Here is a 12,829-nt window from a genome sequence, read left to right as displayed (position 1 = left end):
TCCACCTCCAGCTACATCCTGGCCTGCAGTGATTGTAACTAGGACATAATCTGACAGGTTGTACATGCAAATCCCCATCTTATCTATGCACCTTAAAAGGTTAAATGTGCTTTTCCTCATTATTCCACCTAAGGAAAAAGGTAAGAGAAAAACAATGTTACTTTTTTTCCTGTGGCACAAGCTATGGCATTGAGACTGCTCATCAGCAATGGGAGTCTCTTCTCCAGCACCATGAAACTGGCAGACACATCACAAGGAGATGTGGAGTTTGCCACGTGGGCCTCTTTAAAACAACTCTATTCTCAGTCTCCCCAGCCCAGCTGCAGCACCAATCTGTGACCTCTCCCTGGGTCCCTCACCTGGGGCTTGAGTAACACCTGGAAAGCAGATGAAAGGCTCAGCCATCCAGCTGTGCACAGTGCCTCAGGTCACACCGTGCCAGAGGGACTCCAAGACTGTTTTGCAAGCTGAGGTACACTTCTGACTGTGGGAAGGAAGGAGTGGCCTGAGCCAATGCCTGGTGCACACATCTTGACAGCTCAGTCTAGGATGTGCCCAAGTGCCAGTGGCAAGGCAGGATTTGAAACACTTTCTGCCTTATTCTTGCCTGTAGGCCAGGCTAATGCCACTGGAGTAGTCTTTGGCTAAATAGAAAAGCATTGTTAAATTAGTTTTGATTAATTAGTCTTTCCAAATGCAGGAGGGTTAGATGAGCACAAGAAACTTAATAAAAATAACAATTTCAGAAAAAGATATCAGGATGAAACAGGTCATGAGGAGTAGATGGGAAGAGTTATTGATTTGTTATTATGGAAGGAACACTAGCTTCTCCAGAACAATAGTGTAGAAGCAGTCAGGCTGCTGGGAAACTAGCCATATACACTAATATTGCAAATTTAACCCAAAGTGGTCCCAAAACTGTATGCTGACTCAAAGGCCACATGGTGTCCACTAAAGAATGGCCAGTGATAGTCCTGGTTGATGCAGGACAAGAAGCTGGCTTTTGCTGTGACCAACCAAAGTAACTGGTGACATTCCTTCTATGGGTCCATTCACCTTGGGCACAGATCTCTACATCCAATCACAGAATCATGGAATAGTTTGGTTGGAAAAGACCTTTAAAGGTCATCTATTTCCAAATTTCTTGGGTTGAGCTGGGACACCTTACATTAGCCCAAGTACTCAAGCCTCAACCCAGTCCCTGAACAATTCCAGGAATGGGGCATCCATAATTTCTCTGGTTAACCTGTGCCATACACCTTTCTTGTGCCAGGACTGCAACCAGCCTCTCCAAAACATAAGAAGGACAACTCTTCCTTTTATGGCCTATATCTTTCTAGAGAGTAAAATCATACCTAGGCTTCAAGACTGTACAACAGGACTGTTTTCTACCATAAGCAGGACCACATCTATCACCAAGGAACACCAAACTTCTCAGAAATTGATATGTGCTGTCACAACACAGACAAAAACATAAATTAACAACAATACCTGCAGCTGCACACCACACTGAAACAAAGTGCAGTGTCTGAATCACCAAAGAACAGTAAATGATTCTCTCATCCCTCTCATCATAGGTATATTCACTGTGTGGGTAGTTTTTGCTAAGCATTTTATCTCCAGAAGAATTAAATGAAGTTGCAAATGGCAGTACAGAGCACACCAAAATGCCAATGCAGTAGAGATAACACTGAAATTGTGATATAAATCTAATTTCAGCTTTCATCAGAATATTCAGGATGTCTGCTCTTATCTCTGTTATATATTATTTTTAACTTGTGAAAGATGACACATATTGAAAGGACAAAGCAATCAGACTATGGATGTTGCCTCCTGGGACAGACATATATGTCCTCATACAGCTTTTTTTTTTTTTTTTTTTCTTTTACCTTTTATTTTTTCCTGATTAGTTAATCTTTGTTTAACCTCCTCAGGGAAAAGCAAGGTGAGTTAGGAGGAAGAAGGTGAAGGTTATCATGGAAGAGAGTAACCCTCCCTCTGTGGGACTGGTTAAATAGTTATGGCTAGACTCGAGTGCAGACCTCTGCTGGGAATCCCAGCGAAGGTCAAATTCAGAGAGGAAAAAAAGCTGCACTGAGATCCTAGGCAGTCATAAACAGACAGATGTTCCTAGGATTTAATGAGCAGTCTTGGCTCCAGGCCTTTCTTGGCAGAGTTTAGTTTTAGTATTTTTCCTTGTAGTGCAAGGTATGGCTCTGGTTATCTGGCTCTGCTTAGCTAACTGCTGATGATTTTTCCATCCAAATAATAGCATTACAATGAAGAAATAAATTAATAATCTGAGAGTTGATGGATTAGGTCATATGGAATGCTGTGCGGCTGTAAACATGAAGAGCAAAAATAAATTTAAAAAATAATAACTTCAGTTTAAACAAGAACTAGTTTAAAAAGTTTAAACTGCAAATCTAATGGACTTCCATGGCAAGTTCTAGCCCTCTATCTTATACGTTTATTTTCATGAGGAATAAACTGAAGGAAAATAACATGAAATCGACTTTTTCTTTACTAATTCTGTCTTCAAGTCAGCATGGTGGGGATCATGCCCCCACTTTGGAAACTAATTTGAGTTCAGCACTGTTGGGAATTTTGACAGTTTGCTATGCCTTAAGTAAAATATATTGAAAACTACAGATTTAGCAAATATCTTCTGTTCAAAGAGCAAAAAGTCTTCAAACGCAAAGGCTGTGATCAAACTGTGAAAACTGTGAATTTACATTAAAAAAAGGAAAAAAAATTAAAAAATTGTTAAACATTTTGAAGCTTTTTAATCCTATGTACCAGGACACAACTTCTTTAACGAAATAGCCACTGCAGCACTTGGTGGAGAATACCTTTGGTCCTTGTTAGGCATGTTGCAACTTTGATGCTCAGAGACTTATTTCAATCTCTTTTCTTATATTTTTGGATGTATCATTTTTTGATGTCACAACTGGTCTAATATAATATGATATTATGAATGGGAATGTTTTCATGGGGTAATCTGTCATTTCAGACTACTTTTCACTACTGTATTTCAGATTCTGGTCTTGGTGAAGGAATTGGAAATGTTTAGGTGGCTTAAGCATGAGCAGTCTTTGGAACTTGATCAGTCACAAGCCAGTAAAGAGCCTTACATTGGCAAGTTATACAAATTCTCTACTCCTGTGCTCTCAGCTAATTTTCTTTTAATTTTGAAGGCTATCAGCTACTTTTCTTTGAAACTCTTTTAGCACATCAGAATCTCATCCACCACTGGTTGGTTCAGCAAAGCTCACCCCTTTCCAGAACTAAGTGTGAAATCCGCTTTGTGATAAATATCTGATGGTGTGGAAGCACTGGGCTTGCTCCCAAGCTAAATTCATTTATAATGCACAAAAACACCTGCCTCTGTGTCATCGCAAAAGCAGCTCCCTATTGTAAAGTACAATTCAGTCTCTCAGGCAAGATTCAGATTCCCTTTTTCCCTACTCTGCAGGAGAGGAACAGATGTCCTGAGCAGCCAAAAAGAGCTTCCTCCCTCTTCATCTACCCAACGTATATTTCCAAGTCATGAGACCTAAAACTCTTCAGAGTCCATTGGCAAGTGTTTGTTTCCTGGACACCATCCCTTCCTATAGCCACTCAATGCTCAGGATAATTATTTTATATGACACCTGCAGCTGGAAGTGACAGATTTACATTAAGACTGTACCCAGGATCTCCAGATATTCAGCCCAGCCATCACTCATGGTGGATACCTCTGGATCAGCAGAAGAACACATTAATGGGACACTGACACAGCTTCACACCTTCCCACATGTCTGGTCCATCCCATCAGCAAATGGGTTTTGGTCATTTTATGGGCCAGAGCAGAGACTCTCTGCTCTTTTCCCAAAGGCTGGACAGTGACTTTGACCATGTCATGTTAGACACTGATTAGAGGGACGACCACCTTGCCAACAGGCATTACAATTGCTGCTATTGCAGAACGCAGTGGTCAGATTTTAGAAAGAAGTGCAACAAGCCATGACATAGGTGAAGGCAGTACAAATATTTATAAAATGCTGTGTAACAGCTTGAAGACTTTTAAAACTTTGGGCATGTGACCAACTTTCTTGTTGATCTCCCCTAAGTTTGGATGAAGAATGACAGTCAGTTACAAAAGCCAGAGAAGTTATGAACACATAAATGTATTTGCTGTAAATGATGAGTCTCTCTTTGTTGAGCATTGAAATTTTAGTGCAGTAAATAGCAAAAGTAAAATAGAATAAAACAAAGCTTACCTGAAGAGGCTGAAGAATCAAAAGTACTTCTGTCCTTCCTATTTGTCTTGAAGGGCTGAATGTCCTTTTCCCTGTAAGTTCCAAAGCCTTCAAAGCTTCTTCTTTTATTCCCACTTGCATCATTGTCCCGCTTCTCACTTGAGGAATTCATTTCACCAAACATGTCCAGGGACTCTGACCTTCCATTACTCTCAGTATTACCAGAGTATCTCTTTGTGCAAGAGTCAATGGGATCACTGCTTGAGTCACTTTTATCTTTACTCTGTGACCACTGCTGGGCATCAGAAAGTGATAGCGTAGACAGCGTATCCACTTCAAAGTTACTCTTTGAGCCTTTGTGCCCGGTTTCACAATGCTGGTGCTTCTGCTTCTCCTTATGCTTGCTCTTCTCGTTGAGCAAGGACAGGTCTTTGTCTGAGCCACTCAGCCTCTCGTTGATGGCGTGGCTGGAGAAGCCAGTGGACTTGCTAGCAAAGAGACCACTCAGATCTTCGTGAGTCCCCAATATCCGCTCGTCCTTATGCTTGTGCTTATGTTTGTGTTTCCTTTTGTGAAGTCGGCCACTTGAAAGGCTTGTTCCTCCAACCTTCGGAGGAGCCAAAGAGGACTGCATGTCTCCAAGGCCCATTCCCACAGGGGTTTGTAGGTGCACTCCGTGTTTTGCTTTGTGTTTGGCAGTGGTGGACATCTTCATATGAGAGCTTGCATGGAACTGGGGTGGGGGCACGGTAGGTCTCATAAATGGGGAAGCCGCTCCAAGCGTGTGAGACAGGTACAAAGGAGCTGGGTACTGACCGTAGTAACCAAGATTCATCATAGGCATTGATGTGTAAGGCATTCCATAGGGTGCATAGTAACTCCCACTGGGAATAGGGTAACCGAACCCTTGTAAAAAAGGCACCTTTGTCATGGTGTCATTGGTTTTGGCAGGTCTACCACGCTTCTTCTTAGACTTCATATCAGAGGTCCTGCGAAGATAGAGCAATGGGTCATACTGGATATATGGCACAGGGTAGTAGTGATCAAAATTAATCCTGAAGATGCTGGGATATGGATTTTCATGATAAAATGTATAACTTCTATGGGAAATCCTGAACACTTGAAACTTATTGATGAGTTCCTCAAGGTCTGCCAGAAACTGGAGGTCATCTCTGTTCTGCAGGCTTTTCCTTTTCCTCTTGTGCTTTGGCTTTTTAATACTTTCATGAGAGAGAAAGTTATCCACAATGAGATGCTTCTGCCGGTGACCATGCCTGTTCTTTGTGCTGGTGTCAGATGGGATAGCCTCTGGATTGTCCAGGGTGCAGAAATCAAAGGAGTATCTCCGGCGGGATTCTGAGCTTTTCTCGGCTTGGTCAGAGGTGCTGTTGTTGTCTGTACCTATCCCACTGTCACTTGGTATGGTTTCCTCGCTGTGAGACTCGCTCACTGGTGACAGCGTGACTTCTTTCAGAGAACCTATTTCACAGAGGTGAGAAGGTGAATTAGCCATTAGCCTGGGTGGAGACAGCTTCCAAGTTCCACTGTGCATTCCTTTCTGGGTTTTTGTAGGAAGAGCACTGATAGGTTGAAGATTTGGCATAGTTTTTAACTCTGAAAAATTAGTTTCAGTGCTTGCAGGGCTGAGGTTGCCGTTGATCCCCACTAATTGTGTTGAAAGCGGATGAATAGCTGCTGGTGACGATGCCACAAGTGACTGCAGGTTGGAAGGCACTGCTGGGTTTTCTGGCTGGCTGGAAACAGGCCTTGAGTGCTTGATGGCTGTCTTAGGTTCTTCTGGCTGAGGCTGCAGCTCTGCCCTTGGCTTTCTGCCCCGTTTTTTACCAATGTAGATAGTCCCCCTCTTGCTGACATTGATCTGCTTCCCTAGCCTGGCATCAATGGTGGTTGGCCCAGCACTAGAAGGTGGCTGGACTTTTGCTTTCAGAGCTATGTTGCTGGAGCAGGAGGACAAGATCTGATTGAGAATGTTCTTCCTCTTGAGGGTTTTCATTTTATTAATGGTCTTGATGGTCTTCTTATCCAAGACCCCAAGTTTCCCCACTTTTTTGTGAAATTTGAGTTCACTGATGGACTTGTCCTCTCCTGGAACCATCTGGGCAAACTTGGCCAGATTCCTTCTTCTCTTCCTTTTCTTTGTTCCTGGAAATTCACGACTGATTGGACTCACTGGGCTGGTGGAGGTCCCCTCATGAATGGTTTCAACAGTGAGCAAAGGCTGTTTCTTTGGTCGTCCCCTTTTTTTCTTGACAGGTGTGATCACAGTAAGACTGTCTGTGTTGGTGTACAGAGGGCTGGATGGTGTGATGGGGTAGGCTGAAGGAGGCTCCACCATCAGCTTCTCAGATGTCGTCAGGGAGGTCTCCCGAATAATAGATTTAGGTTTGCTGCAGGTCCACCGACGCTTAGCTGCATGTTTGGGGTGCTGGACGTCAGGTAATTTGCCAGCTGTGGAAAGACTGGTGGGTAGGAGAGTGGATGTCACAGGTAGAGGTTTTCTTGGTCGGGCGGCACTGTTGGGGGATGCTTTGTCCGTGAACACACCACTGTCAATAGCTGCTAAGGGGGACTCATTTTCAATCACTTTCCCTGGCTTTGTGGCTCGAACATCTTTTTTACTCCCCTCTGATTGAGAGCTGATGGTCCTGTTTGCCATTTCACTGCTCAAAGAAAGCACGGAGGGCAGGCTTTTCTCCTGGATAGTTTTCTCTATGGAGGATTTCATGGATTGCCTCTTTTTCCTTTTGTGGCCAGATGCATCTGTTGTCGGAGACTTTATTGGGATAGTAATTCGTACGTGATTGGTGTCATTTTCACAAGTGCTGGCAGAAATGGGATTCTGCTTCGAGGGTGATGTATCCAACATGCTGTCCATCGAGTAAGACTCCTTTTTCCCTTCCATGCTGTCATGGGATTTGCTGTCAAACGCTTTCTGAGCGCTCTTTACCCACTCGATATCCGTGGTTTGGATGGTTTGGCTCATCAAGTCCTTTTTGCTGGACTTCTTCTTCGTACTTGCAGCGGGCTGATCGGGGGCCTCCAGCTGCACACCTCCCTCTTGATCTCCAAGAGGCAGAAGCCCATTGCACTCGGAGGCACTGCTGGGCTGGGCGGCCGCGCTGATGCCGCTGGGCGACGGGACCGCGCTGCAAATCGCCAGCTCCTTACTACTGACCGACAGCTGCCCCCACGTGCTGCTGCTGCTGCTGCTGCTGCTGCTGCTGCTGCTGCTGCTGCTGCTGCTGCTGCTGGACTTCTTGGCCTGGGATTTGCTGTAGGAAACTCCTGGCTCCAGAGCAGAGACCTTGGTGGCACTAATTGCTTCTCTACTGGGCTCTGTGTTGATGAAGCAACTCTGAGAAGCGGGTCCGGTGTCGGAGCTCGCTGACCAGTCAATGTGGTGCTGGTTGCTACTTTTCTGCTGGTGCTTTGATTTTAAGGTGTCACTGGTGAAGTCTTGTTGGAGGCCTGGATCATAGTGCAGAGTAGAATGTTTCTGTGGCCTGTCATAAACCTGGAAGGGAACAGAAAATAAACAGAGGGGGAAAAAAAATTAGTTTAGCAGTCCATTCATAACCACTGGCTGCAGATCTTTATTTACGCAGTGAATAATAACAATGCCATTGTAAGAGTTAGGAACCTTTATAAAATCTTCCTATACTTGAGCCAAATTTGCATTTAGATTTCATGCACAGTAAACAAATTTTGTTTGGTTTCCCTACTCTAAAAACAGTGGAAATATTTCTATAAATGCAAAATTGCTAAAGGAACATATTCTATTGATTTTTAATTTAAAACACAAGCGAAATATTCCCTTTCAATGGATGAATGGTGCAACTCAGCCTCCTGGTGAGAATGCCTTTTTCCTGAAAAATAATTGCTCATAGAACTTGAGGCTCAACAGCAGCAATTAAACTCATTATTGTAAACAAGAAAACTGAAAAATTATCTTGGAAGTTGTAACAAACAAGAGGAAAACCCAAGGGTCTACTTCTCTATGAAGGCAGATTCTGCAAAGATTTACTTGAATTTCCACATGGAAGCCATCCCCACATACTTAGTGCTTAAAATCATATGCATAGCGTCAAGTGTGTGAGGCACACTTGGCAGGTTCAAGATTTGCATTACTCCCTTTCCATTTTAAAACTCTGCTATTTGCAATGTTGGTGAGAGATATTTTCAACATGATTTCTACTCTGACAGGAGCTCTTCAAGCCGCAGAGGTTACAGCAAGGGCAGAATTATGCTGAAGACTCTTACAGAGCAAAAGAAACTCTACTGTTTTTCTCTTGGTGGGCCTCCAGCTAAAAAAATTTTGTTTACTTCAGCTGTAACTTTTTCCTTTTAAAGTAAAAGTATCTATCTATTTGTTTTTTACTTTCTTTGGTTGATCTGTTTTCTTTTTTTTTCTTTTTTTTCTTTTTTTTTTTTTTTTAATTTTACAGCTTTTATTTTGTAAAGCTCTGGGTCAGACTGCAGGCAGTATTAGGTGTACAAACTACTGACACTGTTGTGGATGTCAAATAAATTATGAGACTGAAAATAAAAACATAACTAAGGAAAGAAAAGTAGTTAATAACTGCTGTGTGTCTTGTGTTCCTGCAAACACTCTGTTACAATTAAGTTTCTATCAGTAGCCCGTTAGATCTCCCTTTGGGGTGTTTGCAGCAGAAATTTTGGGACAAGCAGGCAAAAGGGAATAAGAGGGAAATGAGGCTGAGAAATGAGGTGTCCCTAGTTCTGAGCAACTTCAGAGAAGTTTGAAAAGGACAAGACAAGCCCAAGCCCACTGCACATTATTTAGTGGCCACATTATTGACAAGTTGATGCTGAGCTATCTTTCATGCCCATATAAATATAGACATGTGGCTTTCCTGGAATAGTCAATAACGAAGTTGTTCTGGTCCATTGTCTGAGCAGCAATTGGGGACTCTTAAATCCTGTGGATAGTTCAGCTGTCGTGCACATGGACCAGCCATGCTCAGGGAAAACAGAGATTTCCAGGAATTGTGGAGTGAGAGAACGAAAGCATGCAGCTGTGGTGGAGCTGCAGATGTCATGGGTGAGCGACACCCGGTTTCCTCAGCCTGAGAAAAGAGCTGAAAGCATAAACAGCCCTTGGGGAATGAATCCTTCTCCTCCTCTTCCTCACAGTGCCTTCCCACACACGAACCTTGCAGCACACAGAGGACACAACCCACGATGATGCCCTCCTTCAGAAAAGGGGGCCCATCCACACCCATATCTTGGGATGGGTCCAGGGAAGGGAAACCACCAGCACTGGAGTTTTGCAGCTTGTTTTATTTTATTTTAAACTGATCCCAAAGCTCCTGAGATCCATTTTGCCTGGGCCATTCAGGCTTCTCCACCACTAGGCTGGGTGCCCTGGCACAAGGAGATGGGCAGGGCATCCTCTGGTGATGTCCCAGGGGGAGATAGATGGCTGTGCTTCACTCCAGCCTCACATAAAACTTCATCTTCCCGAGGTACCACAATTCCTGATGTGAAGAAGCCCTGGAAAAGCTAAGCTGAGCCTCTTTTTGTCCCCAGTACCCACATTGAGGCAGGGCTAGGCTGTTTCTGAACAGATTCCAGCCTGCTGGCTGCAACCAAACCAGCTCCTTACACCCACGTTACTTCCAAGTGCTGAGCCGTGAAACTAAATGACCTGAAACATTTCATTTGGAAGAGAGAGAGAAAAAAAAGATAAAAATAAGAAGGAGGGTTAAGCAAGGAACAAAAACATTGCACTCTGGTACCACTCTGGTCCCTCCATATCTATCACACACAGGGAGATCCATGGCCTAGAAGGAGCAATAATCTCTGATCTGTATTTTAAGGCAGTTAATAAGGGCTCAGAATGGAGAGGCCAGCTATAGATCAGCGATGAGTGCTGATATATGGCTTGGCTCCTCCAGCCTCATTTCCTTGTCCTGTACATTGCATAGTGATGATGCAACTCCCAACACATCCCTAATGATAGCCCTGACATTGCTCCAGCAGCACAGGCCACCACCACATTGATCTTAAAATTCATGAGGAAGATATGCCTATGTCATCAAAGGTGCCAACTCTGGAGGCATTTAATCACCCAGGTAAGCACTCCAATTTCAACAGGCCTTCAGAAAATGACCAGTCTGCAGGATCAGGGGACTCCATTTCCTAAGTGGGATGTCAGAACTATATATCTGCCCAAGCACATTACAGTCTGCTGGGTTTCCTCATGAAACTTCTTCCAGCGTGACATTTATTTGCTCTGCCTTGCCAGACACATCCATACCACCCAAAAATAATTCTTCTGCAGCACAGTGACTAGAGATGATTTGGCTGCAGCAGGCTGGGTTTCAGTGGCTGCAATGGATACGTGAGGACTCTTTACCCAAAAGCACTACTAAATCAGTTGAAAGTGATGCTGCCAAGTATATTTTACTCCCCCTGTATTCATCTGGGTTGCTGTTTGACCCCCATTGGTCCTAATGTTTAGGCTTCAATTTTCCCTGCTGCATAAGCACCATCCCAAAAAGCCAAGGAAGCCTAGCTCAGCTAAGCCAAGACTCTGCTCATCTGGCAGAGATGTCAGACCTGTAAGGATGGTGAGGGAATCTTAAGAAACTTATATCTTGATACCTTTCACCCAAATTCTTTGCTTTATTTGTCAATAAGTATGCAATATACTCCAGCTCCATGGGGCTGTTGACTTGAATAGAGTTCCTATAGCAGCCAGCTGAGACCAGCATAAAGAATAGTGGGCTTTTTTTCATGAAAACAGAAGGATTTATCTTTATTTACTTTTTGGTTTATGAGACCCTAAAAATGCTTCAAACTTCAGCACCAGCCTCTGCTTGTCATTTGCCCTTTCATTAAATGGGATTTTCTTCCACAGCCAAGCATTCTGCACTGAGAATTTGCTCCTTCTTCTTTTGTGGAAGTAGAAGTGTAAATTAATTAATGTAATTTTACTACAACTCAGAATACTTGGTCAATATTTCTCTTCATATACAGTTTACTGGATGTTTTTAGTAGTTTAAATAATCCCAATTGTTCTTTAAAGAAAATAGAATACACATAAAGAAGATGATAGCTTTTGTAACTGCAAAAAAGCTTGAGCAACCTGATCCAACACATGCTAAACCTTAGACTGTAAGATTAGAATCCTCTTATTAGTAGAACAAGATCTGAATGACAAACTCATGAGTTTCAGGCCTCAGCTTTGGCAGTGGTGAGTGGACCTGTGAGCAGGATAGATCCCATTCACTGGTGATCACTGGTCATAGATAAGAAGAAGTTTTATGCTGCATATTTATACAGCATATATTTATTACCTGTCCCTCCCATCCTGTGCAACCCTGCACCTGCAGGTGTGATTACTCCCCAGAACAGTTTTATTCTGGTATGCTGCCCTTGCAGCTGAGGAGATGATGCTGTACCAGTCCCATGAGGGGCAGCATCCTACTCTGCAAGTAGTACCCAGCAGCAGAATCCATCCCTCAGGGACTCTTTTAGGATGCTTCAGTCTGTGTACTTGCTCTCTTGACTGAGCTTCTGTCTAAACCCACATGCTGCTTCCAATCCAAATGCAAAAACCGGGAGGAGGTGACAGCAACAAAATCAACAGCCTATTAAAATAATAACAATGATTTTAAAAAAATCCAAATTAAAAAAATAATTATGATAAACTATATATTTAGAGGAACCTAACACCTGAAAAAAAAAAAAATCTGAGTGCTTAGGGGGATCGTTCCCTCCTACTCCAAATGCACCTTTTTTAGGAGGTAACACACATAAAGCTTGTCAAGAATCTGGCTTGCAAATCAAAGTTAATACTACAACGCCCCCTCTTTAAATCATTCGCAGATCCATCTGTGTAATGGCTCCTCAAGTGTAATTCCCTATTAAGAGGCTTTATCTGGAGAGATAAGCAGCTGGTTCCCATGTCACTAATTGCTGTCTGCTGTGATTTTAAAACATCTGCACCATTGTGCTCTTCATTTTCATATTCTAATCACCCTGAAACTTGAAAAAGGTACATCATTGATTGTTTCTGTGGGTTAATTAGTACACAGTCTCCTTGTAGAGACAATTTAAAGGCAGTCAGAACCTCAATCAGCAAGTTTGTTTTAAAAATTAATAACATCAGGAGCGTCTGTGGGGATTGGCATCCACAGTGGCACATCAGTGTGCTCTGGGGACATACTATCCTTTGTTATCTTCTTCACAGGGATGGAAACAAAATTGAAAAAAAAAAAAAAGAGAGAAAAAGAGGAAAGTCTTCTCTAAATGCATGAAGTCACTGAAAATCAAGGTATTGGGAAGTGCTTTCTTTTATCTCAGGGCCACCCTGCCTCACCAGTAAGAGCAAATATCATCCAAACATGAAAACCTCTGTGTGGTCTAGGAACCTGTAAGCATTTTTTAGTACGAATTTTGCCACCTAGGAGCTGGCATGTCATTGGAAATCTGTGGGGTGAAGCTGTGAGGTATGTGGGCACTTGTTCTGCTTTACCTCCTGAGCTGGCAAGGTGCTGGATGCCCAGGTGTGGTGTCCTAGCCATGCAGAGAATGGTATG

At 43.1% G+C, this 12,829-nt stretch overlaps 1 protein-coding gene across 2 annotated transcripts in view; it reads right to left on the bottom strand.

The window, feature by feature from the left end:
- The window catches only part of SETBP1 (SET binding protein 1), a 268,017-nt gene that overhangs the window by 75,679 nt on the left and 179,509 nt on the right, over positions 1-12,829 (bottom strand). For both annotated transcript variants that reach the window (XM_014894851.2, XM_014894852.2), the window contains one exon: positions 4,263-7,776. In XM_014894851.2, the coding sequence (XP_014750337.2) occupies positions 4,263-7,776 (3,514 nt within the window). The remainder of the gene's footprint in view (positions 1-4,262; positions 7,777-12,829) is intronic.

The sequence above is a fragment of the Sturnus vulgaris genome, chromosome Z, assembly GCF_052056855.1.
Source record: "Sturnus vulgaris isolate bStuVul1 chromosome Z, bStuVul1.hap1, whole genome shotgun sequence".
Taxonomy (NCBI): Eukaryota; Metazoa; Chordata; class Aves; order Passeriformes; family Sturnidae; genus Sturnus; species Sturnus vulgaris.
Note: the sequence above shows the minus strand (reverse complement) of the source record. Positions and strands in the feature narration are given on the sequence as shown.